General features: G+C 49.0%; 2 protein-coding genes across 3 annotated transcripts in view; one reads left to right on the forward strand and one right to left on the reverse strand.

Moving 5' to 3' along the window:
* CFAP92 (cilia and flagella associated protein 92 (putative)) overlaps positions 1-10910 on the forward strand; it is a 33547-nt gene extending 22637 nt beyond the window's left edge. Inside the window, 3 exon segments of the mRNA XM_063113419.1 lie at positions 8704-8808; positions 10084-10235; positions 10799-10910. Of these exon segments, the coding sequence (XP_062969489.1) occupies positions 8704-8808; positions 10084-10235; positions 10799-10910 (369 nt within the window).
* An 8372-nt stretch (positions 10911-19282) lies between these two features.
* Positions 19283-26973, reverse strand: part of SRGAP3 (SLIT-ROBO Rho GTPase activating protein 3) — a 229785-nt gene continuing 222094 nt past the window's right edge. For both annotated transcript variants that reach the window (XM_063114225.1, XM_063114223.1), the window contains exons 20-22: positions 26193-26342; positions 23805-24132; positions 19283-19696 (exon numbers count right to left, since the gene is read on the reverse strand). In XM_063114225.1, coding sequence (XP_062970295.1) covers positions 19283-19696; positions 23805-24132; positions 26193-26342 — 892 coding nt within the window. The remainder of the gene's footprint in view (positions 19697-23804; positions 24133-26192; positions 26343-26973) is intronic.

Here is a 26973-nt window from a genome sequence, read left to right on the forward strand (position 1 = left end):
GCTTCTCTTCTCTTATGGATGACCCAGTTTGTTTCAGAAGGTAGTTGTGGGGCTCAAAAAAGGTCATGTGTCCTAAAGCATGAAGCAACTAGTTATTTGTAGCAGATTTTGGCTCTGCTCTTGTCCCTACCTCCTGGCCTAGAAAATGACTTAGTTTCTGGTCTCTAGTTCAAACCAGTGAATGACCAATGTTTCCTAAGCCCCTCTGGCCTTCTGGGCTCCAGCCACTCCTTCAGCTGCCAGCCTGACATAGGATGTGGATGTGGACCCGCAGTTGCAGTGATGTCCTGGGTCACAAGCTGTCAGCCCCAGGAGCCTGCCTCTCCTAATGGCACCTCTCATCAAGTGTCTCCAGAGAATTCTGCAGAGGGCCTCAATCTCCCCCATCCCTGGTCCATTGAGGCAGCCACCCGATTCATCTACACTAGCCATATGCTCCCAACTGCCTTCTCTCCTCTGGCCCCATGACCACAGGCTCATAGGTGACTCCCTATACTAAAGTGACAGGTGACCTAAAGGAGGTCCCTATGCTAAGTGACAACTGACTCCTCAGGGTGGTCTACAAAGAAAACGGTCCCGTGACTCTCTTCACTCTGCAGCCTCTTACCACAAAGCCCAGTCTCTTGCACTGAATACACACAGGCGCTACTGAGCCCACCGTACTTGCCTTCTCAGTCCCAGTGGTTCACCTGGGCCTTGCACAGTGGGCTGTGTTAGAGGAAGATCATTCTGGTACCAGTGGGCAGGCCACATGAGGAAAGAGGGACAGCCTGGAGACTAGGTGGCCTTCAGCCACAACCCAAGGATAACTGCTACAGGGAGAGACATCCAGGGGCATGGAGGAAAGAGCTCTCTGAAAGCAATGGTCAAGAATAGAATGCGGTGCCTCATGGTGGGGAGTTCAGTTGCAATGAGCAGTTTTCAAATTCTAAAAGCAGTGGAACCTGTTATTCAAACAGATCTACTGCAGAAACCAAACATGTAAAACAGATAAAAGCCAAGCAGTTCTGATTGAGGCTGCTGATGAGAAAGGTCGCCCAAATCCCACCCACTCAGCTTCCCGCTTGTCCCCACCGTAGCCCCAGGGGCACTTCCATGAATAGCTGGGGTCCAGCTGAGGGCAGTGTCACAACCGCTGGCCTAGAGGACCTGGAAGGTCTCTTCCCATTCTGAGACTGTAACCATCACTATCATGTTCCTGCTCAAGCCCCAGTAATGTGGTGAGAGATGACCTTGGCCTGATCCAGGGTGGTAGGGGTGCAGGTGCCTAAAAGTGGTCAGATTCTGAAGATAACCCTGAGGTAGAGAAAACAGGAATGCTGTCGGATTACATGTGGACCACGAGAATAAGAGGAGTCAAAGGCAACTCCAGGTCTTTGGTGGAACTACGGAGTTGCCGTAATTGAAGGCTGGTAACGAAGGCTGGTGGGGGAGCAGGATTGGGTGGGGACCAGGACTCAGTTGTTGATATGCTAATTTGAGATGCCTCTTAGACATCCAAGTGGAACTTCTGAGTAGAAAGGTAGATATACAGAGCGTGGAGTTGAGGGGAGACGTTCAAGCTGGAGAAGTAATTTGAGTCATCAGGACATGGATGGTATTAAGAATCAAGACATGAGTGAGATCATCAAAAGGATGACTGCAGATGAAAAGTGGGAAACACTGGCCAATGTTTAGAGGTCAAGGAGCCAACAGAGGAGACAGCCAGCGAAGTAGACAGGAATTCAGGAGAGAATGGTGTTCAGAGCCAGGTGAAGAAAGTGCTAAAAAGGGTGGAGTGATGGACTGTGACAGGTGCCACTGATGGGTCAAGTCGGATGAGGACTGAGAGTAGACCACAAGATCTCACAACAGGAGGTCACCCGTCATTTCCACGACTGTCAGCAACAGGCCTGAGTGGTGTGGGCTCTAGATCCAGTAGTGAGGGAACAGCAGAGACGCGGAGGAGAAAGGAGAGAGCTGCCCTTGAGCAGACCTGGAGTGGACAGGCCTGATGTTGTCACAGCTGTCACAATTGTTATGTTGCTATAAGCAAAGGGGAAGCCCTTGGAGGGTTTCAGGCAGGGGCGTGGCATGATTTGATTTACGTTTTCAAAGGCCACTCTAGCTGTTGGGTGAAGAAAGGGTTTTAGTGGGGAAAGAGTAGAAGGTGATGAGGGCCTGGGCCAGGGTGGGGCAGTCACGAGGAGGTGAGAGTGCTATGGGCCCCATGCTAACAGGGGACCCTAGTTCTAGGAGCCCGGCCCTACTTTGTCCCTAGGACCAGGCCCCTATCATCATTCCCCCCAGACCTGGACCCTGCCTTATTCTCTTCTCCTACCTTGGAGTCCCAGCCTTAGGGCCACTAGGCCTAGTTTCCACTTGCAGGCTGCCCGTCACCTGCTCCACCTGCCTGTTAGAACACTACCTCTGGGAGCTTCTCCCTGAAGCCAGCTACCTGCCTGTCACCACAGCCTCTTCTAAGGAGGGATCCCAACCCATCCTATTGATCTTTTCACGTGTTTCCTGAGCACATGCTGTATGCCCAGGCAGGTGTGACAAACAGTAAACTAGACAAAGAATGCCTAGTCCAAGTCAAGGTCTACAGATGGGAAGAGCTTTGAGATTAGAGAGGAAGAACTTTTAAGTGAGTGAGCTGTTGGATACAGGTAAAGTTAACTCACAATTGCCTATGCAGAAAGAGAATGTGTAGCTCACGTAACTGAAAAGTGCAAGAGTAGGTATTCAGGTGTGGCTTGATCCAGGTGTCACCAGCTTGGTGTCTCTTCTGCCCTCTAATCTCTCTTTCTTAATGCCTTTTATCTGCTTTTCTCAGTGTTGGCTTAACACCCAGGTAAGCACTCCCCATGTGGTGGCAAACGTGGCCTCCAGAAGCTCCAGGCCTATATGCTACCAGCAGTTACTTCAGCAGAAACGAAGTGCCTTGTTCCCAATAGTCCCCAGCAAAAGTGCCAGGGCTGAATCTCATTGGCCGGAATTGGGTCACATATGCCCATCCTTGAACCAACCACTGTGCCTCATTGTCTAGATATGAGTTTAGGGGTAGGGATGGATGACCCAAATGAACACTGCGGCGCTGTATACAGAAAACAAGGGAATGGATGCCTGTGAGTGTGCAGATGCAGATTGCAGAAATAGTTACAAATTTTTCCCCTCCTGTATGCACACCTCTGCACGATGTGACCCTGTCCATCAACAGGTGGGCCTATTTCTCCACTCATTGAAGCTGGGCTTGATCATGTGACTTGCTTTGACATCAACAAAGGTGATGTAATCAGAGGCCTGAAAAATACTTGTGCCCTGAGGCTTTCCCTCTCCCTTGCTGCTCTTAGGAACCTTCTAACCACCACCATGTGAGCAAGCCCTAGCCATCCTCCTGAATGATCAGAGACAGGTGGCCAAATCATCCCTGTCACCCCAGCTGACATCAAGTCACCTAAAAGATACGAGTGAGGCCATCCTAGACCATACAGTTCCAGCCAAGCCACCCACTTACTACAGAGATCAGCTCAGCCAGCTCTGCCCAGAAAACTGCTCAACATACCCACAGGCCAAGGTAAATAATAAATATTTATCATCTTAACCACTACACTTGAGGGTGGTTTGTTCCAAAGCAATGGCTAACTGATACAGTGAGCAAGATCCACAGTGGTCCTCCACAGGAGTCTTCCAGTTGCCTGGAGAGTGGCTTGGGAGCCCCAGTCCTGTTGGTCCCTGTTCTCCCTGACAGCCGACTCCCAGCAGTCCTCTCCTGCTCTCTTTGCCCCCGATGCTGATCTTTGCTCTGCTTCCAATCTGGTGCTGGGCTTTATGGGTGTCGAGGCAGGACCCTGCAACTGCTGTTGTCTCCTTAGGCTCCTAGCTGTTCCTCCTTACAGGGAGGCAGCTCCCTACCTGGATTTTCTGTGCCAGAAAATGTCCCACACCATCTGTCATGTCTGGGCAACACAAGTTCTTTGGTTCTTAAAGGCTGTTTAGTTTCCCAGAGCCCCCTGGGAGAGCTGAATGCTCCTCTCAGGTGCTGAAGCAGGTTGTACCTCTTGTAGCACAAGCACGCTATGCGTAATTACTCTCCTCCACTAAACCACACAGATGGAACCCAGCCCTTCTCATCCCAGCTCCTCCACGCCCTAGCACAGCCATGAATAAAGTAGAAAGCCAGCGAATGCTCCCCGGGTGAGTGACCTGGACAGACACCAAACAGGTGCCTGAACCCGGAGCCCTGGGGCACAGGGAGCAGAGCAAAGAACCATTGAAAGGAGACAGAATTCTCACCAACCGGAATAGTGTACAGTGACTCAGGGAACATGGCTTAGAGTCCCACAGACCTAAATCTGAATCCATGCTTTGCCACTTACCATCTGGTCTTGGATAAGACACCCATGTCTCTGAGCCTTATTTTCTTTTTCTGTAAGATTGAGATTATAATGCTGATATGGATCGAACTGTGTCCCCCCAGTTTTATGTATTAGAAGCTCGATCCTCACTGTGACTGATAAGAGAGTGGGAAATCCTATTATGGTAACTGAAAGGTGGGGCCTTGAAGAGGTGATTAGATTCTGAAAACCATACCTTAGTGAACAGATGAATAATGGTGATCACGGGCATGGGTCTGAGGGCGTTAAAAGGAGAGCATGTGAGAGTCTCTCTCTCTGCTTCTGCCATCTCGCAATGGGATACCCTATGTCGCTGAAACCACCACCAAGGAAGCCCTTCACCAGATGTGTTCCTTGGACTTTGGACTTCCCAGCCTCAGAGGCTGTAAGCAATAAAATTCATTTTCCTTATAAAATACCCAGTTCCAATTATTTTGTTATAAGCAACAGAAACGGACTAATACAAATGCCTACCTCAGAGGGCTGTCATAAGGATTAGGTCTTTAAAAATGCTGGAAAGCACCTAGCAGAGCATCTGCCACACAATGAATGGCTGCCTATGGCAGTAGGAGTAATTGTTATCATGATCACTATTATCACTAATAAACATTATTAACCAGAGGGTATAGAGATTAAGTGCGCTAGCTCTGAAGTCAGACTGCCTGGGTCCAAATCTCAGCTCTACCACTTACCACGTGCAGCTCGGGGTCTCTCAATGCTGTCCCTACTGAAAGGAAGCAGAGCTCCTTGGAGAGATGGCTGGCTTAAGGTCTGGGGCTGGGCAGGTGCTAGATGAGCCTGGAGCATCTTATTGTGTCCCAAATAAGGAAGTTGTTGGAGACTAGTGGATGCAAGAGCCAGCTTGAAGTTGCTCCTACCGACTTAGGCATCAAAGAGAACATTAGTTGCAACTGATTGACATGCACTGAATATTTTTAAATCCAAAAATTGATAATGAGGCTCAGCAGAGGAAAGGAAAGCCCTCATTTGCTGCCATTGGAGGTAGTCCTGTCAGTTTCTCACTCTAAAAGTGGATGAATAAAAGGGAAAGGGTTAAGCATTTATTCTTCCTTTCCAGAATGAGTTGTACTATACACAACTACTAGCCCTTGTTGATGAGAATTCTAGCTAATAAATATAGGAGAAAAAGATACAATTAGAAAATCATTTTGCAGCTCCTAATAAAAAAATTTTTTCCAATATCATTTGAGATTTGAACCTTATAAAATATTGTTTCCAGCAATGATCACCAATGGGTAATAAAGCCATTAAGTGCTGGCTGTTGGGGAACCAAATATTTGTCAGGTTCCAAATGATCAGGCTATAGTCCACTTGTTGCTCACAAGGAAAATGCAGCTTTTCAAGGGAGGAATGTGATGAACCCACCTGAACGTATCATTCAAGCTTATCGTTTCTAACAGTGGCCACCAAACAGCGTGCACCTCCCGGATGTGATATAATAAGGACCAAAAATGGTGAAAGCAAATCTGATCAAAAGCTTAGATCCAACCCCCAGTTGAGAAGACATAGAGTGGAAAACAGCAACCAGTGAACTGACAACTCAAGGAAGCAATCAGACAAATGCAGGCTGCAGGTCATTCTGCCAGAGAATGAGCCAGAGCTCAGCAAGTCATGGACAGCAGACACTGTCCTAGAAAAAGGAGACTTAAGAGATATAACACGTTATTTCCTTGTTTGGACCCTGAATTCAACCAACTTCTAAAAGACATTTTTGGAACAATAAAGGAATTGGAATAAGATTAGGTATTATATTATATTGATAAATTATCATTAATTGTATTCAGTGTGATAATGGGACCATCATGTAGAAAAACGTCATTTTTAGAGACATAAGCTAATGTATTCCGGGGGAAATGTCATGATGTCGGTGATTTATTTGAAATTCAAAAATGGTAAAGAAAACTTGGAAAATATAAATAACTGTTAAATCTAAATGATAGGCATAATGGGTTAACTGTACTATTCTCTGTATTCTTCTGTAAGTGTGACATTTTTCACAAAAATTAGAGGCTACTCACCCTGACTGCCATCTTACAAATGGCCACATGGCGGCAGCCAGAGTATGGGGCTGGATGTGGGCCCACGCTTGAGGAGGAAATGCAGGGGGGCAACCACCCCATTCCTTCTTTATTCGTTTCTTTCATCTCATCCTTTCATTTAACTGACCTTTAATGAGCACTCACTATGTGCAGGGTCCTGTGCTGGGCCTACAGGGGACAAAGAGTGGAATTCACCTCCGTCCCTTCCCTCCTGCAGCCACATGTGTAAATAGTGTCTGTGTATCTGGATGCCAGGAAGGGGCAGTCACCGGGAGCCTCTGTCCTGCTCTGTGCAGATGCTGGTGTTTCTATGCTTGACATTACTGAAATGGACACCTTGGCAGGGCATGTTGGAAACAAAGAAATTAATATGGGGACTGGAAGGAGCCGGCCACTTGCGCTGTATGAGTTGACCTACATGCATTCGGGTTCGGAAAGTTACTTTACCTTTTTGAACCACATGGGCTAATAACAGCTCATACTTTATAGCTTTTGTGTTGGAAGAGAATGGGATCATCTATGTAAATTGCTTAGCACAGTGCCTAGCACATAGTAAGTGCTCCATATGAGCATATCTACATAACTGCATGTTCCCATTTACAGCTCTGGAATAGAAGCCGGCATCAGGTGTCTGATTTACGTGAAGGCCCCAAGGTCTGCTGGGGAGAATGGCAAACATGGCTTCGGGACTGGGGCACTAGAATTAAGACCCTCCAAAAGGCAAGATCGTAATTATAGCAGCTACATTTATTGAGGGTTTCCACTAGCAAGGCTATGAGGCAGGTGCTGTTACTGTCCCTGTTTTAGAGATGAGGAAACTGAGGCACAGAGCTGTTAAAAAACTTCTGCGGTCTCTCAGCTGGAAAGGAGGGGAGGCCAGGATTTAAACCCAGGCAGTCTGCCCTTGGAGTCTTCATTCATATATCCATCTTCTTGGAGATGGGTGCTATGGGAAGACAACACATTTACCTAGAGACGAGGGTGTCATCCTGCAGTTGACAGAAGTCTGTGGAGCTGGGGAAGGGGTTGCAAGAATGTCCAAGATCATGCTATGAATGTGTTTCTCAAGAGTAGTACCCCAGAGGGTAAGGCTCTTGGTTATCTCCCTGGGGTCTGCCTGCCCAGCATCATTTTTCTGATAATGGTTTCCCTTCCTTTTGGGAAACCACCCTTACCCTACTCTCAACCATGTGGTCAGGCAAGGCTGAGCCCAACCCCTGGCTCAAGAATGGACAAGTGGCCAGACCTGGTTAGTGACAGTAAGACCCACCCTCCACTCGGTGATTGGCTCATTGTAAGCATGTGACTCAAGCTAGGCCAATCAGAGGAAATCCTGGGACTTTTCCTCATCGACTGGGAGAGAGATACACTTTTTTCTGCAGATGTAACTAAGTGCTAGGAGGTAAGCCTGGGACTGCTGTGGGCCACCTTCGCCACCACTTGGGGAGAGTCAGCCTGAGAAGCAGACAGTATGAAGGAGAGCAGAGCTGGGCAGTGGACAGACCCAGTCCTGTTGACACCTTTGGAACACCTGGGCCCAGCCTGCCTGACTCCAGTTTCCTCCCTGGGCTTTTCATTCTGATGGGGCAAAAACTACGCCTTTTCATTTAAGCCAGGCCGAGAGGGGGCTCTGTCACTTGTAACCCACATTTCCCAGCAGCAGGATGTAAAGCAGAAAGAGCCAAGGTATTAATGAGGCCGTTACAGATCTATGAGCTCCAGTCTAGGTTCACGTCAGTTAAATGAATCAGCAAATGAAGAAGGAAAATCTTGTTCCACAGGTGACTCTGTAAATTGCCTGGGAAGAAGGTCTGCAGCAGCTCCATTTGTGGGCCACCGATCTCCGTATCAGGAAGGATTCATACCAGTTTCTCAGGGGTGAGGTGGGGTATGTGTGGCAGTCTGGATGGAGAAAGGAAACTGAGCTGACAGTCCAGAACCAAACCTGGGTTGGGGGCACTCAAGGCCCATAAGTCACAGTAATAACAATTCTTCCTCCTTGTCCTTCTTCATCAGACTTCAGGTAAAGAGAAGGAGGTTCATTATAATCCGGGGCACATGGCTCTGCATCCTGGCCCGCCCAGGCCTTAAATCCTCAGCTGGCATCCAAACCTTCAGCTGTGCTCTAGAAGCCAGAGATAATTTTCTAACAATAAATAGAACCAATCAGAACGCCACTATTAAGACCTTCAAAGGGCTTCTCATTACTCTTAGAATAATGTCAGATTTCTCACCCTGGCTCAAAGACCCCTGTGTCCCCTGCCCAGCTCCAGCCCCACAACCGTCTCCGCTCTTCCCACGCGCCAAGCTCCCTGCCTCCTCCAGCTCCTGGCTGCCTGCTCACCACCAGCCCCACCCTCATCGTGCGCACGGTGGGCTTCTCCTCAGTTCAAACTTCCTCTCCTCGGAGGGGCTGTCCCAACCCGTCAGTCTAACGCAGACCCCAATATCCTTCCTTCCCACACCGCAGTGTTTCTGGTTTTGTCGTCATTATTGCATCTCCAGCATCTAGCCATAAATTCTGTAGGGGCCTTGGTTTGCTCTGTTCCTGGCTGCGTGCCCAGTACCCTGGATGATGCTTGGCACACAGCAGGTGCTCAGGAACTATTAGTTAAATGAGTGACTGAGAGCTGAAGGTGTGACTTTGTTTAACTCTCCAAGCCCCCTCACTCAGAAACTGCATTTGCCTCCTAACTGTGAATGGATATTCATTGCATCCATAAATAATATTCAGCACCTACTATGTGCTAGGCACCATACTACCATCTGGAGATAGTGTGGACAAGAGAGACAAAACCCCAGATTTTCTGGAGCTCACGTTCCAGGTTGGGGGAGAGAGACTATGCATACGTGAACAAATGAACTAAATTGCAGTGATGATAAGTGCAACAAAGAAAATAAAATGTATTAACCTGATGGTGACTGGGGGTGGGGACAGCTTCAAACAAGGTGGTTAGGGGAGGCCTCTCTGAGGCAATTGGAACAGACACTGGAAGGAAGAGAAAGAGACAGCCAGAGAGCCTGGGAAAGAGTGTTCCAGGCAGGGGGCTGAGCAAGGGCGGAGGCCCTGAGGTGGGGGTCCGGCGGGGGCTTCAAGGAGAGGAAGGCTCAGGAGGGGGCACGTGCAGAGTGGCAGGGAGGGGTAGAGGCAAACTGGGAGAGTTGGGCAGGAGCTGGGTCGTGTCAGGCGGGGGGCCCCAGGGAGGAGGTCTGACTGCTGTCCTGGAGGATGAGGAGGCTGCCAGCCAGCCTTCGCCTCATGCCTAGGCTGGTGCTGGCCTGTGCTGGACCCCCGGCTAGGCTCCCTGGGGTGGCTTAAAAGAGTCTGGGGAGCTGTCATGCTCCTCTGCCCCTCCTTAGCATCCTTTAATATTTAAACACAAACCTCGGTCCACTTCCCACAGAAAAGCCACCACTTCTGCCCTGGCCGGTGGTCCCTTCTCCGCACCCCACCCCCATCCATCCCCACAGAACCTCCACTGCCAGAGCTCCTGCTGCAGCCACTGCGGGGCTGGGTCCCCCACAGCTGCATGCATCAAGCAGCAGTGGGGTCATTTCTAGACCTGCCTGTTTAGGGGTTGGGGTCCCTGTCTGGCAGGCTGTTCTTGGGAGGGCTTCCCCCACTATCCACACGCCCCCTTCACTAGGGAATTTTCCTGTATAAAATGATCACGTGTGTCAGAGGCAGGGCCAGGCCCTCGGCTGCAGCCTGGGAGAACCCTGAGCCCATCCGCAGTAAGCAGCAGCAGATCACCCACCCCCTGATGGCTCCCTCAGTGCCCGACACAAGGCCTCCTGGGTGAGGTATCTTGGGTCAGATGCTAGGTAGTCACACACTGTTCTCTGTTCCAGATCATGCCCAGGGTCCTGTTTAGTCTTCAGGTCTAGGAGAGAGGGTCAAAGACCTGGCCCTGGAGTGAGACTTCTGAACCCCAACCCTGTGACATCCTACAGTGTGTCCTATGACAAGTTACCTAACCTCGCTGTGCTGTTTACTTATAGGCTCAGGCAGAGTCAAAATAGCACCTACTTTGTAGGGTGGCTGAGAGGACTAATGAGTTGGCTTTTATATGTGAAGGGGCTTAGAAGAAATCCTGTAACATAGTAAGCACTCAACTTCTTAATTGCAAGAAACAAAAACCCACTCAAGTTATGCCAAGGAAGGGGGGTTGAGTGTGAGTTCCCCCCTGTGAGGAACAGGCACTGGGGTCGGGACCAGAATGGCTATTCCAATCCTCTTTGGGGATGGATGGTTTTGCTGTCTCACAGGTTGTGGTCCCCTCCTTCGCTTCCCTTTACCCATCGGCCTTCTCACGTCCGGTGTCTTGTCCCTCATGACTTCAGCCTCCATCTGGTTTGTAGGGGCCGCCTGTCTGCCTCCAACCTCATCATTGTGGACTTTTCATCTTCTGCTCTTCCAGCCCAGTTATGTTGTTACTTCCCAGCCAAACTTCCTAAGAAAGGTCATCAATAGGCCCAGCTCACCAAGAACGAGGTTACCAATCAATCTACCATCCACTGGCTTTGGGTCAGCTGCCAACCTTGCTTGGCTCAGTCAGTTAGGGCCAGGGGATGGGGTGACATGATACAAAACAGAGCCACCAGAGCCACAGGGACAGTGAGTGTTCCCGTTAGAAAGCAGGATGGGTGTGGCAGGGATGGTTGACGTCCCCCAAATGTGTTTCTGCAGCCTCTGCCAAGGTATCAAGGGAGCCCTCAGAGCTGGAAGAAATAGTCAAGATCAGCTTCCCCATCCCCTCATTTTATAGGTGAGGAAACTGAGGCCCAGCCTGGGGAAGGGACTTGCTCCAAGTCTGGGAGCTGATGAAGGGCAGAATCCCAGTTGAAGCTTTTTCTTTAAGGCTCACCTGGTCCAGCCAGTCATCAGGTGCCCAGCAGCCTGCTCTTCCTTTCTGCAGAGTGTGGCAATGAAGCAGTCTCTTAATGAGTAGAAGTGACCAGAGACTAATACAGCAGAATTTGCTGAGTGCTTGGATGGCCTGGGCATGCTACGTACATCATCCTTCCCAGATCTCAAACCATCCTATGAAGCCAAGCTTTTTATTTGCCCCATGTTCCCAAGGAAACGGAGGCTCCAGGAGGTTTTGTCACTTGCCAAGGTCAACTACCTGACACAAGTAAAGGCTGGGATCCACACTCTGGGATCCTCTGTCTGAACCCAGTGGCTTTGCACTTACACCCATGACTGAAGCTCATCAAAATAACCCAAGCAGTCAGTGTGGAGCGTGGGAGTGAGGTATGCTAGGGAAGGGCATGGGGAGAGTGGCTAGGGCTGAGAGAGTATGGGCCAGGGGCCAGGATGGCCAGAGGCCTTTTTCTCCCCATCAGTCTGGTCCTGGGACTTTGGGCAAGTCCTGGATCCTCTCTGCTCCTCAGCTTCCCCATCTGTAAAATGAACATCCCACCTAAAGTAAATACATATGTTCTTTGTAGACTTGGAGTAGAAAAATAGGAAAATAGAAAGTGTTCTCCACAATAGTAAAGACCAGTGTGGCACTAATGCAAAGAATCAGTAATAATTACTCTCCTCAATACTAAGGTTTAAAAGAAATTGATGAATGACAGAGCTATCTCAGGTTGCTGGGAGAAGGCAGGATATTTCCCTAAGACCTCCCTACAACCAGGCATTTGGGGACCACAGAAACCTGGCTGGTCTGGAAGGGCTAAGCCAGAAGGTGGTTCCTACATTTTGTCTTGCAGGCAGAGTATCACAGGGGACAGGCTTGGGTTCTGCAACCAAAGCAGTTATGGAATCCTGGACTTAAGCTCCCTGAGCATCAGTTTCCTCTTTTGAAAAATCGAGATGCTAACAAAATCTACCTCCACAGTTTGTAGTAAGATTCAGTGAGGCAAGGCATATAAAGTGCTTTGCATTGTGTCTGGCACACAGTATATCCTTGATAAATAGCATTTTTTAAAAAATATTAATTTTTAATATTCTTACGTTAAGAATGTGGAGTCCATAGAGAAGTGCAGAATTTTAGTATATTTGCATGTGCATTTTTCTAGTGTATCAGTTAGCTATTGCTGTGTAACAAACCATCCTAAAAACTTAGTGACTGAAAACCATCACCACTTATTATTTCTCATGGGTCTACAGGGTAAAAACAGCCCCCACAATCTCTTCTGGGCAACTTTCTTTCCTCAAATTCTGTGTGGGGTTGACATCACTCTTGAAACCAGGGGTTGCTGAGGCCCATCTGTCTATTCCATCTTGGCCTGCTTTGGGGATAGACTATGTTCCAGTTCTCCTCAGTGAGAATCAGACCCAAGACTTTTATTCTAGTGATGCTGAGCATGTAGCAGAAGCTTCTGCAGCCCCTGGTGACCATGAGATATCAGGCAGGCTGTCTGAGCATAAAGTCAACCCACAGAGCTGAGAAGAGCCAACCTGAGAGGAGAGACTTACACTCTGGACCCAGTGCTCATGGCCTCACATCAGCCCAGATTTGAAGCTAGTCCTAGCCTGGAGTTTCCAGTTATGTGAGCCAATACATTCCCTTTTGCTTAGAGCTGTTTAGGTTGAACAGTTTGTCATTTTCAAACAAAAGTCCTAAATAAATGTGCCCAGGAAGTGGACAATCTGGCAGTGGACTGTGCTTTGTGGCTGGCAAGGCAGTCAAGCAGCTGAAATTTGTCCTTTGTGCCTCTGTGGGTTTGAGACACTGTTCTATTAATCGTTGAGTCAAAGTTGATTTCAGAATTCTGGAGTGATCATTTTCTGCAGTTAGACTGTAAGTAGCTTCAGGGTATGAACTGGGTCTCATCCATCTGTGTCCTGAGCAGCTAACTTGGGGCAAGGAGCGTGAGAAGATACTTTGTACACACTTGTTGAATGAATGAGACTTCTGATTTGGGGCTGTCAATTAAGTTCTGTTGGTATGAGCAAGTAAACAGATTGCAGATGCATACAGAACTTAGCTCCTAGAAGGTTTCATAGCAGAGGAATCTGGAATTAGTAAAAGGCCACCAGTAAGTGACGAATGGATTTGGTGGGAATGACAGAATCACTGAGACTGGCAAAGGACCTCATTCTCTTCTGCAAAGAGGCCCTTGCATGAAGACCCACAAGAGGCTTTGTCAGCAGGAAGCAAGCTACCTTAATCGTGACATCCTGCCCCCAGTCCTGGCATGATGAACTCACAGAATGAGGGCCTGTACAACACACTTGTAGAGAGCATGGTTTTGGAATCAGACAGACTGGGTTCAGATTCTGGCTCCACCACTGCCTAGCCTAACCTTGGGCAAGCACTTAACCTCTCAGAGCCTCAGTTTCCCTATCTGCAGGATGGAGTATGATCATGGTATTTACCTTCAATGGCTGTTTTGATAATTCAATGAGAAAATGCATGCAAAGGGTTTAATCTAGTGCTTGGAATAGAAATAAGTGGTCAATAAACTGTTCTCTCTCTCTCTCTCTCTCTCTCTCACACACACACACACACACACACACACACACACAGAGGTTAAAAAAAAAAAAGTCCAAGAGGCTGTGTCATATGTGTGTGGACAACTAATGCTAAAATGTTGCCTGTACCTTGACACTGGAAATCAGTACCCTGTGGCCTCTGGCAATTTGTCTGAAATGTTTGAAGACTCTGCAGATGATAGCTCCCACTCCCAACTTGCCCTTGACATTTTTGGCATTTTTCGGTTCCTGATTTCCCACAGTCATCCTGCAGTTACCTCCTTTGATTAACTCTAAAATTGGAGCAGTCCTCCTTGTAACCTTGACCTTTGCCTTGTTGGATCTGAGCTAAAGGACATTTCAGAGTTGGTCACTGGGGGAAGCCTGCAGGCAGCATGGACTGCAGGGCAGGAATGCCCCCCTGGGACTTCACCCCCAATGTGCCACCTCACCCTTTCAAAAACCACCAGAGCATGGTTGAGAAAAGTTAAGCTGTTTTATTTCACAGGATAGCTCCACGTCAAACCAGCAGGCACCATCAGAATATGCAACAGAGGATCCAATCAGACACTCTATAGGACGGGCGTTTGGTCATTAAGTAGAGAAACGATATCCGGAAGAGGGCAACACTATTCATCACGTGGGGACAGGCAACCAGCAATTTCCTAGGGTGGTTTCAGTTTTTCCTGTCACAGTTTGGGGAGGAAGGAAACCAAAGGAAATGAAATAGACCAGCCACTCTGAAGCAATCAGAATCAAACCTATTGCCAAACCATGTAAACAGTCACACTGCCGGGAACTAGGGCCTGGGCAGAAACTCTAGCCAGGATCTACTTCCGTTTAAGGAAGGAAAAGTGCTCTCTGGTTGTTCTGGTTCAAGGAACAGTTTTATTATTTGCCTGGGACAGATCACACAGAAAGGAGGTGTCAGCAAGGGGCAGCGATGGCCATGTGGCCAGTCCCAGAGGGTGGGACAGTGGGACGCTGGCAGATCAACCTCAGAGAGGCCAGGAGGAGTCAGACCTGACAGCCAAGTCCCTTCTCTTAGCTCCCCTGGGCAGCTTTGGGTATGTGGGGAATTCTCTATGGCTGCTCAGAAGAGAGGAGACCCCAGGGAACCGAGGAAGTTGGCAGGAAATATCAGCATTAGCTCTACATAGCAGAAAGTCAGCTAAGCAACACCTCGGCACACCCCGTTCTGCCTCTTCCTCCCCGCCCCCCTTCCAGCCCAACAGGGCCCACTAGCACGGTTGTGTGCCTCCTGCTTCTTCCTGGGTTTCTCAGGAGAATGAGGCATTGGCTCTAGTGTGAAACCATCGGGATGTGTGAAAAGTTAGGAACAGAAGGACTAAGGAAGAACCATTGCATGAGTCCTTGTGGTTTTTCCACGAGCTGTGTACGTGCACTGAATGCCATACACTGACCAGGTCAGGAGAAGTCTTCCTCATTCACACCTCCTGAATGAGAAAGAAACATACCCGACAAGGCACTCAAGGGACTCCAACAGAGAGGAGAGCCCCACATGATGGCCCTTTCCCACACTGGCTCCCCTTTGTGTACCACAAACCAGTTTTAAGTGTTGATAAGGCAGATCTCGAACTGCTGGTTCCAGCTGGTAGCCAAAGGATGACTCCATTCCCCTGTGTCTCTTCCCACTCCAATTTTGTCATTGAATAGAAACCTTTCATCCCTTGGGAATCCACTTCTCTCCTGACCCCTGGCCTGGTGACTTCAGAAAAAAGATTCCCAAGTCTAATTCCCAAGCCCACAATTCCCGCCAATTGTGCACTCTGTCCAGGGTTCAAAAGGCGCTTCAAGGTGAGAAATCATTAGCACTGAAAACAAGGAAAGGCAAGAATTTTTCATAGAATCCCACAGCTCAGAGCAGCTCTTTAAGAGGAAAGGGAGTAAGAGGAAGGGGTGGGGGAGCGGGAGGAAGCACAGCCTGTTCTCAATTTTATCCGAGAAAAGTCTTCAGTGGCTGCTGGGCCATGAGGCCCAGGAAACTAGACCAGGTATTAATTTTCTTTGGTCAATTTTAAATGAACATCTTGCTGGTTCATTCCTAAAATAGACTAAACATTGGTTATACATAAAGACAAAAGGTTTGACCTCAGGGCAAGTTGAAGGTTAAGAAATCATTCCGTGAAGCAAAAAAATGCCCGTTATCAACTAACTGATAGTACAGCTCTCAATAATGGTGATGAACAGGTAGGTAAACACCATTTCCCCTTGTACAACTGGATATATTGAGGACTACTAACTAGGTTACTACATTCCCCACCCCACCCCCACTCACTGTACAGTTAGGTTTCTGGTATTTGTTTTTACATTGATCTATCTACTAGGTGCAAAGATTTGGTGAGTGGCATTGGCTATCGGTTAATCGTAGCCTTTTTAAAAATTACAGTTTTACACTTTAACAGTGACTTTCCAGCATTTAAGCAAATACAGCAATATATAGTGGACCAAAACAGGCAGGAGTCAGGAAGAGAATGCCAACGCTCTATGAATGCTGATGGGATCGAGTGGCATGGAGGGTGACCAAGACCTGCATGGTGCCAGATGAGGAAGTGGCGGGCAAGAGGGGCAGGAAAGTATTTTTCCATTTGGTTCTGCGTCAAGGCTAGGATTTGGGGCTGGGTGAGTGGGGATTCATCTGCCATCTGTGTGTTCGATTCCCTAAATGTGAACACATCAGCTGTTTCTCAGTGGGAAAAATGGGGACTTAAATAAAAACAGCTCAGGCTCTGCCTTCCAAAAATTCAGTGGAAGGCAGGTCCATTTTCAGTTAGGAAAAAATGAAATCAGCCAATTCAGAGAAAAATCCACATGGTCTGACTGGTGTTATGTATATTAGGCAACAGACTCGTCTACTCAAAGTTTTGCTTTTCATCTAGTGGTCGTGGCAGAGAATGTTACATCTTGCCTGGGAGACTACTGGATTTAAGGTCTGGGAGTGTCTCTGAAGTGGAATGAGAAGTCTTGTATCTTGTCTGGACAGCACAGAGTCCTTGCAAATAAATGACTTTCCAAGCCTGATGCAGTCCCCACTCTCAGCCACCTGTCAAATCTTGGGACAGACACAGCACATCCCAAGGCCTTACTCTCCTGAGCTATAAAATGGAGGTATCTTTCTGTGCTCAAAGGCAGAGGGCCTTTCATAACCAGGAGCTACAAGAGAAGTGTGGGTTCTGGGCAAAACAAGGGAGGGCAAGCCTGTCCTTGGCCTCTCCCTGGCATTCTCTTTTTGTGCCTTTTCTCGACTTTACCTTCCATGGCGTGGTCTCAATGCCAGTCCTTCAGTCAAGGAGAGTGTCTTACCACACCCAGGTATCAGTGACTTACTAGGTCTCTCTCTGTGAGTGTATTTACCTTTTTACAGAGGACCAGAGGCCAGGGCAGAACTTAATCCAATGGGTTGAAATGCTAATGATGGAATTTCAGGCATCAGGAAGAGATGCGTCTGTACAGCTGTGCTTTAGGGCTCTGACTAAGCTGGTAGGAAAATTCCACTTCCCACTTCTCCAATGCCGTTAGGAGGTTTCAAAAAGAAGATCTGGATAGCTTTTAATCTAAAAGACTCACCTTACTAGTGGTAGTAAGAGCAATCATGTTGCTACGACGCTTTCCAGTTTGCACAGCTCGCTCACTTGCATTTGATCTTGATTATGCTCATTTTATGGAGCAGAGAAGTGGGGCTCAGTGAGATGCAGTGACATGCCCAACGTCACACAGCTCTTAAGTGATGCAGGCTGGGACTCACACTCTGGACTTTGACTCTAAACCTCAGAGGCTTCGAAAGAGAGGAAAAAAAGAGCAGATGCTGGGGACAACAGAAAAGAGACCCTGGGTTTGACATGAAGGGGAGAGGAAAAGTGGTCCCATTAGAATCAAATTCACCTGTGTTCCATTATCCAGAAACAGCCACCTCTGGAAAATGAAGAGATCAAAAGAGGAGGAAAAATGGAGTCAGAGGAGAGAGCCCCAGAAGGCCTTTTCCCAGCCAAGAGGCAAAACCTCGTTATACTCGAAGATCGTTCACCCCTCTCTATCGCCACATTTTCAGCACGTTAAATGCTCTGGAGGGAGTCGGGGAAGGGAGTGGGAAAGGAGGGAAACTATTTCACTTGCATAAACTCAACCGCAGTGTTCTCTAGGACAGAAAGTGCCGAGGATTGCCCCTCCTCGGCCCCCAGTCTGAACTGGGCACTTACGGCTCACGCGCTTCATGCAAGACGGCACCGGTCAATGTGTGTCATAGTCACAGCCTGATTTTAAGTGAAAACTATGTGACTCAAAGCCTCCTCGCCTGTTTAGTTCCAAATCTGACACAGCATAATTAGTAGAATGAGGAAAAGAAAAAATAAACGTTTTGAAAATGGTGTAAGTTAAACCTCTATAGTTACCACAGATTTATTTCTACACATTTCTAGGTTTTGAAATATGCCACACCACTGTATTTATTTTTTCCTTTTCCCCCAACCACATGTAATACTGTGCTACAATGGGGCTTAGGTTCTCACTATCCCCTTTGTCTACATACAAACACAAGGATGCTGTGGACGGGGTCTTCTCGCCAACTTCCTCCCATGCCTTCGGGGGTACAGTTGGCCTTTGGCCTCCGGGTGGAAGGGCAGGGTCTCTGGGCTGGACGAGGGTTTTCTATCAAGGTTTCCCCACCTTGGAAAGCAGGAAGAGCCTGCTTGGGGTACTGCCTGCCCCACCCTTCCTTTAGGGGCAGACTTCTGGAAGGCCACGACTTCTGGAGACAGTGGGAGACTGTTTTTGTTTTTCTGCAGGTTAGTGGTATATTGCTTCATTCGCAGTTACTGTGGGCCTCTATATTCTCCCAGAAAAGTCCCTGCAAATCCCACCAAATAACTCAGCAGGAGATGTTTGGTGGCATGGGTCTGAGGTAAATCTAAGTTTCATAAAAAGAAAAAGGAGATACTATATACATTTTAGTATGTGTGTGTCCGGATCTAGTATATGTATATAGATGCATAAATATATATATACACACACACACACCTACAGACACATACATATATATGTGTATATATGCACATATATATTTACACACATATATACGTATGTAGACAGAATGTCGAGAGAGTAGTTTTCCAGTGACAATACGCAGGAGGAGCCACTCAGCATTTTGCCGCAATCTCAGGAAATGCTGTTGTGGAGGCTGCTCTTGCACCAGTGCTCCTCTGGGTGTCCACGAATGGGAGGTCTATGGGATTCACATGGCTGAGTGTGAGCTGCGACTAACACCCGGGCCTCAGCTCTGCACAGACACACCCTCCCGGGCCGACCTTCTGGTCTCTGCCCTGTGAGGCCAGGATCATTGGGAAGCAGGTGGAAGATGAAAAGGCCACCCTCGACCAGGGCGGTGCCACCCATCCAGCAGGTCACATGGTGCCCGATTTGTCTGCAGAGCTGTTGGGGAACATCTTCTCGGTGGGTGTCACGGCCGGACTGCCCACACCCGAGCTGCTGCTGCTGCTGGATCGATGCTGGACCACTGGCCGCACAGGTCGCATGGGGGGCGGGCGCAGCTGGGCGCCAGCCAGGCGGGCGGACAGGGCTGGCTTGAAAGTGGTCATCATCTCGGTGGAGGAGTTGCTGCTGCGGCGCATGGCGGCATCGGGGTCGCGGATGACGATGGTGTGCAGAGGGCTGGCGGGCTCCGAGCTGATGGGGCCTGGCGGGTTCTTCAGGGGCTCCAGGGTGTCCAGCACCACATCTGGAGCCTGCTTGACTGTGTTCTGCCTCTCGAGTTCCCGCAACTCGTGCAGAGCCGTGCTCATGGTCTTCTCGATGTCCTGAGGACAGAGAGAGCTCTAGTCAGCACAGTCTGGAGCCTGGAGTACCGTCCTCCCTCAGCTGCTACCCAGCTCACGCGCCTTGTTGGGGAGGTTTCCCAGGGAGCCTCATGGCTGGGATGGAGATTAAATCCCCAGGTTGTCTTATAACCAAAGGGGGGCGGATCTGTGTGGGTATCCTCTGTACAGGAAGTCAACTTAGTATGGGCAGGTCAGACTACTGGTAAGAGGGCAGGCTCTGTGGTCAGACAGACATGGGTTCAAATCCTGGCTCTGCCACTTCTTTGCTATTTGAACTTGGGCAAGTTACCTCATCTCTCTGAGCCTCCAGAATCCTCATTTATAAACTGCAGACAATTATAATACTGACCTCAGGGAGTTAATGAGTGTATTAAACAATATGGTCCCTATGAAGAGCTTGGCGTGACACCTAGCACATAAGAAGCACTTTAAAATAATGATGACAATAACAACAGCAATAAGAGCTAACACCGGGCACAGTCCAAACTCTGGCAACTAATAATTCATTTACTCCTCACACTTATAAGGTAGGTAGCAGCATTCAGCTCATGTCATACATGAGGAAACTGATGCTCAGAATGGTTAAGTTGCCCAAGGTCACACAGCTAATTAGCAGCATAGCCCAAGTCTGAACACGGGCAGTTGTTTTTCTTTTAAGCCACGTCCATAGGAAAATTTCTCAGAGGTTATATATCAGAATGTTTACAATGTCCACCCCAGAATGGCGGGACTGCTGCTTCTCTGAATTATAATCAGAAAATTTTGTTTTTTAAAAAATGGAAATTTTAAAGAGCAAGAAAAATCTTCCGCCTATGTAATTTCCAAGGATGTTGGAATAGTTGAGAGCTCGCCAGTATGAAAGCACTTAGAGTGGCACAGAGAGAGAGAGAGGGTGCCCAGGCCAGCCCGGAGCTGCTCATGGCACGGGAAGCTTTCCAGGGCATCTGTCCCCGTCACGCCAGAGGCGGCACGGCGCTGGCAGGTGGCATTTAACCCAGGAGCCTTCAGACAGGTCCCGGGCCCCGGACTTCTGAGCAAAAAGACTAAGTGGCCACGTACCAGCTGTGGAACCTGGGCAAGGCTCAGCCCCTCAGCACCTGCTCCTCTGTGAAAAGCCCACACGTGAACCGTGAGGATGGAATGAGACAATGACAGATGAGGTTCTGGCAACTGCCAGATGGTGGTTTTCAGACTCTTCACCAGAGCCCAGGTTCATGTGACTGTTCACAGGGACACCTCCACACCAAACAGTGCAGGGGAGCCACTTGCTGAGCAGGGCTAGACCCCCGCAGCTTGGCCATCAAGGGCACAATGAGGGACAGCGCTTAAAACCACCACTGGCAGATGCCACGCACAGCCTCACCGAGCAGTGATGACTGCTAAGACAAGCTTGCTCGTCCATAAATCCTGAGGAAAATCCTGAAAAAAATGTATGTGTGGTGAGAATGATGGCGTTGGAGCCTGGAGATGCTGTGGCCAGCCCCTGTCCCCACCTTAGTCCTCTACAGTCTCCCCTTCCCCATCTGCCCTGGCCCCATGACAGTCTCCAATCTGGCCAGGGTCAGGGTCCCAGGCTCTTGCTCCTCTCACTGTCTTTTTGCTTTGTTAAGGGGCTATCCATATCTGGCTAACGGCTAATACTTGGATTATCTTTTAGGCTTCCGCATGATATATCCTTATCCCCATAACACTGGCAACTTTAAGAAGGGGCCTTTTTGCCTTTATGCAAAAGGATTAGTTGTGGGGCTTTTCTGCAGGAAGGGAGAGATGGCAGTTCTCTCTCCAGCCCTGTAGTGACACAGCTTGCTTTCCACGTGTGGCCCTATCATTGCCCACTCAGCTTGAATCAACTCCCCTCTTGACCTCACTACTCCCCCGATGCTCTAGCCCAGCATGAGCTGATAGGTGAAACTTTAATAAAATGTAATTATTGGCCCTCTGCCACCATCCCCACCTCCACCACCACTCTACCTTGGCAAGTGTGAGCTGGAAAGACAGAAAGCTCAGAGACAGATCAGCTGAGTTGTTTAGGCTGGAGCCTTGCATTAGTCTGAGAGGTGATGCCAGAGTCTCCAGAGCAGAGCTGCGGAGAGGTGCTGGGGGGCAGATGGACAGAGTGGGGAAGGCGATTGCTTTTCACCTCCCCTGACGTGACATCTTCCCACTTTTGATGGCAGTCTTGCAGGTTTCCCCAAATAGCCTCTTTAACTGGGTCCAAATCTAAATCCTAAAGGACATTTCGAGACCAGAGAATTTCGAGTAACCCCATCTACTACTTGGGATTGTCCATGCCACCACTTTCCTTTGTAGCCTGAGAAGTAAAGTGCTCATCAGGGCCAATGCTAGGCAGGCTGGGGGCTGCCCCGTGTCTCCCTGGCTACTTACATATCGTTCGCCAGGCTTTGCTATTTTACCTCTGACTGTGAAAGGAGCTCTCAAGTGGCTGCTATCAAATTAGAGAGTGTGTAGATATCTCTGCAAACTGAGAACCCCAAAAGTATTCTTTGGGTTGGTCTTTGCAAAATGCTCTGTGAATAAAGGTCAAAGAAGTCTGGGAGATGGGACTGGGGGAGCCCCATTCTCTTTCTTGGAGATTCACATGCACATCAACATATTTAAAAGTTCTCAAAAGTCTTGCAGATAAACCATTCAACCTTGTCAGACCAGCATTCTCCAAACTTTGTTGCCCACAGAACACTTTTTTCCCCCATTAATGAATCTCCATAATGCATTAATGGGATCATGGACCTAGTCTGCTGTGAGACCTATTTTTGGAAACAGACTGCATTTGATTCCTTCTGCAAAAGGCTCAGACAGCCCACCCTCATCATGGCCCTTGGTAGAATTTCCAAAGGATGGTAGATGCTGGGGTGATGTTCCCATGAGGGCGGCCTTCAGTAATGGAGGGGCTAGCAGGCTGTCTGGCTCTTCTGCTGGACCCATACCAAGATGTCCATCTTCGGGGATCCGTTGGGGGTGGGCATCAGGATATGGGGCCAAGCTAGACTCTACGAGAGAGAAGAGGCGTTCTGGCTGCCGGGTGAGTTGTTTCTCTGTTGGGTACTCCCTTAGATGCTTTTCTGGCCTCCTCTAGAACACAGCCCACAAGCTCACAACCTCTCCCTTTCTCCTTCTGAACAGGGATTCAAATGCCACTCTTCATAAGAGCATTACAAGAGCCCAGAAGGTTCTGGTTGTCTCTCTTACCTTAAGTGGGAGATAACTTTGAGGAGGCAGGGGCCACCCCAATTTCCAGAGAGGAAAAAATGGAAACTTGGAAATATGATAGAACTGTCAAAAACATGTGGAACCGGTTATGCAAACTGCTAAACAAGTCACAGTTCTATTTGTTTAGCAAGTATAAAAATCATATGGATTTCTCATCCAAATAGAAAAAATAAATTAAAAAACCAAAAAACCTCTAAGCACTTTGGAAGGGCCTGGAATATTCTGCCCTTTCAGCTTCAGCTATTTAGTACTTCACCCTTTGGGTCTCAGGACATGTCCTCCCCCAGGAAGTCTCTCCCTGCCAAGTGCAATCACCACATCTTTGGTTCTCAAAATACCATGTACCACTCCTTAAAGGCACCTGACCCAACTGCCACTTCATGGGCTATGTGTATTTATTGGTTGACATCTCTCTCTTCTCTAAACTGTAAGCTCCATGTGGGCAGGGCCTCAGTCCACTTTAGGTTTTCATTGTATTTTCAGTGTCTAGCATTGTGATTGCTAGACAACAACGGATGCTCAATCAACACGTCAGTAAATGAACAGATGAATGACTGAATGAATGAATGGACTTAACCATGACATCTTGTGGAGAGACCTGCCATTACCCTATTCCCATAGCCCTGGACATTGGGGATGTTCAGCCTTTACAGAAACCCTAGTAGGTAGTTGTACCCAATCAGCTTCTGCTCCCATGGGAGGCCCAGCAAGGGGAGGGAAGCCAGATCACTATTTTGTCTTCTGGTTTAGCCTTGAGCCTAGCGTAAAGGCCAAGTTGGCTCCCCCTTCTGCAGGCTCCCACCCTGCTGCCCCTCTGGGGGTCTCAGCTGGCCCAGCCTGCCTTCCCGCTGGCCCTTACTTCTGCCAGGGCCTCGGCCTCCAGGGACTTGTGGTCCCCGAGGCTGCTGTGCCTGGTGGAGCCGCTGGTCGACCTCATTGAGTGCCCTTCAGAGAGTGCCTTCTTGTCCGGGTAGTTGATGCTGCCAGCACTCCCAAACGTTGCCATCCTCCGCTTCTCAGGGCTCTCGATCCTCCCCCGGGTAAGGGGGATTTTGTGGGGGCTGCTGGGGCAGGCGGCGGCCCTGGGTGGCGTGTCTATGCTGGGGCCCAGGCCCCGGGGCGGGCTGTGTGTGTCGCCCCCACTTCGGCGCCTGGGGATGGCCGCTCCATCGGATCGTAACCGCACTCTGCAAAGGAGCCAGGGGATGGGGGCATGGGGCAGAGGTCAACCCTAGCGAGTCTCAGGATGGGCCAGCCAACCCCCATGCACACACTGCACACTAGTCTAAGGGTGGGTATAGTAAAGCCTCATTCGATCAGACTCCACCATTCTGCAGTCAAAGGACTGACTCGGCACATGACTTGGCAGCAGGGGAGGCTTCATCTGCACGCCCAGAGGAATGTGGAGCAGGTTGCTTGCACTGCAGACAACAGTGGTGCTAATCACAAAGTGAATCTCGTCTGCATGTTAAGTCAAGGCTAGTAGGGTTTCAATCTAGGAATGCTTTGGTGATGGTTAGTTCAGCTCCTGATATGTTGTGAAGCAATTCAGGCACTTCCATATTTCCAATGAGCTTCTAATTGGTCTGAAGCATTGAGGCTTGACTGTACCAAAAGTTTACCAGCACCCTGCAAGCACAGGAGGGCCCCCGGGAACTGAACACAGTCCAGTGTTGTCACCCACCCCCCATCTCCCCAGCAGAGGGCTATTTCTATGAGGCTTTCCCAGATCTTGGAAAACCATTCATTTGAGCAAACAGTGCATCATCACATACACCTTTTGTGCATTTGGATACCTTTCCCACCTCGGGGAGGCTCTGCTGGAATGAAAAGGGGATCAGAGCATGTATCAGGAGGGCGAGCCCTTGCCCCATGTCTGCTTTCCTGTGTCCTCTTTCAGACCCATTTTATTCATCTGTTAAATAGATGTATCATCCCTGGCCCACCTTCAAGTGAGTCTGAAAGCACCTTAAAGATAAAAGGTTCTACACACAGGAGATTTTGCTGCATCCTACAGAAGTCCCTAAAGATGCTGAGGCCCTAGTGAGGGGAGGGAAGAATGGAAGTGGCGAGGCAGCAGGGGAGAGACAGTGTGCTGGGAACGGATTATGACTAGGACCAAGTTCAAAGTGATCAGCAGTGCTTTAGACCCTGGTGCAATCAGCAAAGCTAAGCAGCGCCTGCCCCAACAGGGCCAAAGCATAGGTGTTTGGAGAGAAGAGGTATTGAGAAAGAGAGAAGAAAGGAGATGAGGGAGGGAAGGAGAGGAAAAGAGAAGCAGAAGATATGATCCTCCTAGAAGTCACCATGACTTTTTTCATCTACATGCCCCAGCCTGCCACTTCCCTGCCCCCTCCCAATCCTATCATCTATCATAGTGCTCTGAACTATTTGCTGAGCTGGATAAAACATGCTGAAAAGCAGCATCAGGACTTCTGCTGAAATAAATCCATACATGGGTGCTCCCATTGTGACTGATTTCTTTGGCTCTATCTGCAAATACCCCCTCCTGTGGGTTGATCACATGACCCCTCCACTGGAAAAAACATAGAATATGACATTTTGAGAGTCTGATTTTAAAAGCAGTGAGAAACTGTCAGCTTTTCTTTTCCTCTTCTCTTTTCCTTATTTATTTGTTTTTTTTTTTAAACACCACACACTTTGTACTGTCCCTGTTCTCAGAATGACATGCGCAGCTCCTTGCCTGGTGGGAAGGTCATGTGACAGCCCAGCCCACACATAGGGAGGGAAGAAATCGGCAAATCCACTCCCCCCAAATAAGTGGGTGGAGTCGAGTGTCAATTTCCCCGCCATATGAGTAGGTGTGAGTTTTCTGTTTATGTAGTACATTTCAGGGAATATGTGAGCTTTCAATTTTAAAATATAACAACTCAACTCTTTCACAAAGCTGGGAGGAGGTGCAGGAACTGGAGAGATGTAGGAAAAATACTTGCCAATTTGTATCTCTCTCTCTCTCTCATTTATTATTACTATTATTATTTTAAATAAAAAGCACCGAGTTCCCAACATGTGTTTCCCCTCCCTTCGCCACTCCCCTACTCCAAGCTGGATCATTTTATGCATGGCATTCCGGGGCCAGTTCCCACCCAGTTGTGCCCAATATCACATCTAGAGGAACAAGGGGCTGCCACAGACCCCATCCCACTTCCCTGCCCTCTTACTCCTCCCAAATCAGGCATGAACAGGCATGGCACTAGCAGGAAAAAAACAAATCCGCATTTCCTACCGGCCCATCACCCCCCCAAAGCCGTAATCCGAGATGTGCTCCGTGGGGGACTGGAGGTCGTTTTTGGAGGAGGCCTTGTCATCGAGCAGCGGCCCACTGCTGGCCTCGCTGTCGGCCTTCTGGCTCAGGCTGTCGGAGAAGGCATCATCCCTGCAGAGAAGACAGACGTGGATTGGAGCTGTCTCCCTCTGGAGAACACAGATGTACAGGCTCCTTGTACCTGTCTGAGGGGCTCAATCAACACACACCTTATGGCTAATTCACGCCCACAGCCGGGGACAAGGCACCTTCCTACCATGCACTCCCGCTGCAACACTCCTGGGGTCAGTGCTCACAGCAGCAGACCCTCTTCTGTCCCCCCACCCCACGCCTACCTCCTCCTTCCCCTCCTCTAGCTGGTCTTCTCTCCCAGGCTGCCCTGGACTAGGACAAGCTAAATGCTGAAGGTGTTGGAGAAATGGGGGATGGAGCCTGTAAGCTGAGCACTGAGTGCTGAGTCTCTTGTGTGGCCCCAGGAGAAAAGACTTAGAGCTAAGCAAGGGGGCGAGAAGGTGCTTCATCGCCCCTTGCCAACTAGGGCTTGGGACAACTGTGAGGTGGCTCACAAGCTCATCAGGGGGTCCTGCCAGCCTCCTTCCATGGCTTTCTCCCTTCCAGTGACTGGTCCCTCCCCTCAGAGGCCCAGGGACGTCGGGCGGCTGTCGAGGGCCCTCACCTGTGGCATTCCTCCTGCATTTTGTACCTTCCTATCAGTGTAGGCTTTTGGTCCCCTTCCCATGAA

The sequence above is a fragment of the Cynocephalus volans genome, chromosome 11, assembly GCF_027409185.1.
Source record: "Cynocephalus volans isolate mCynVol1 chromosome 11, mCynVol1.pri, whole genome shotgun sequence".
Classification (NCBI taxonomy): Eukaryota; Metazoa; Chordata; class Mammalia; order Dermoptera; family Cynocephalidae; genus Cynocephalus; species Cynocephalus volans.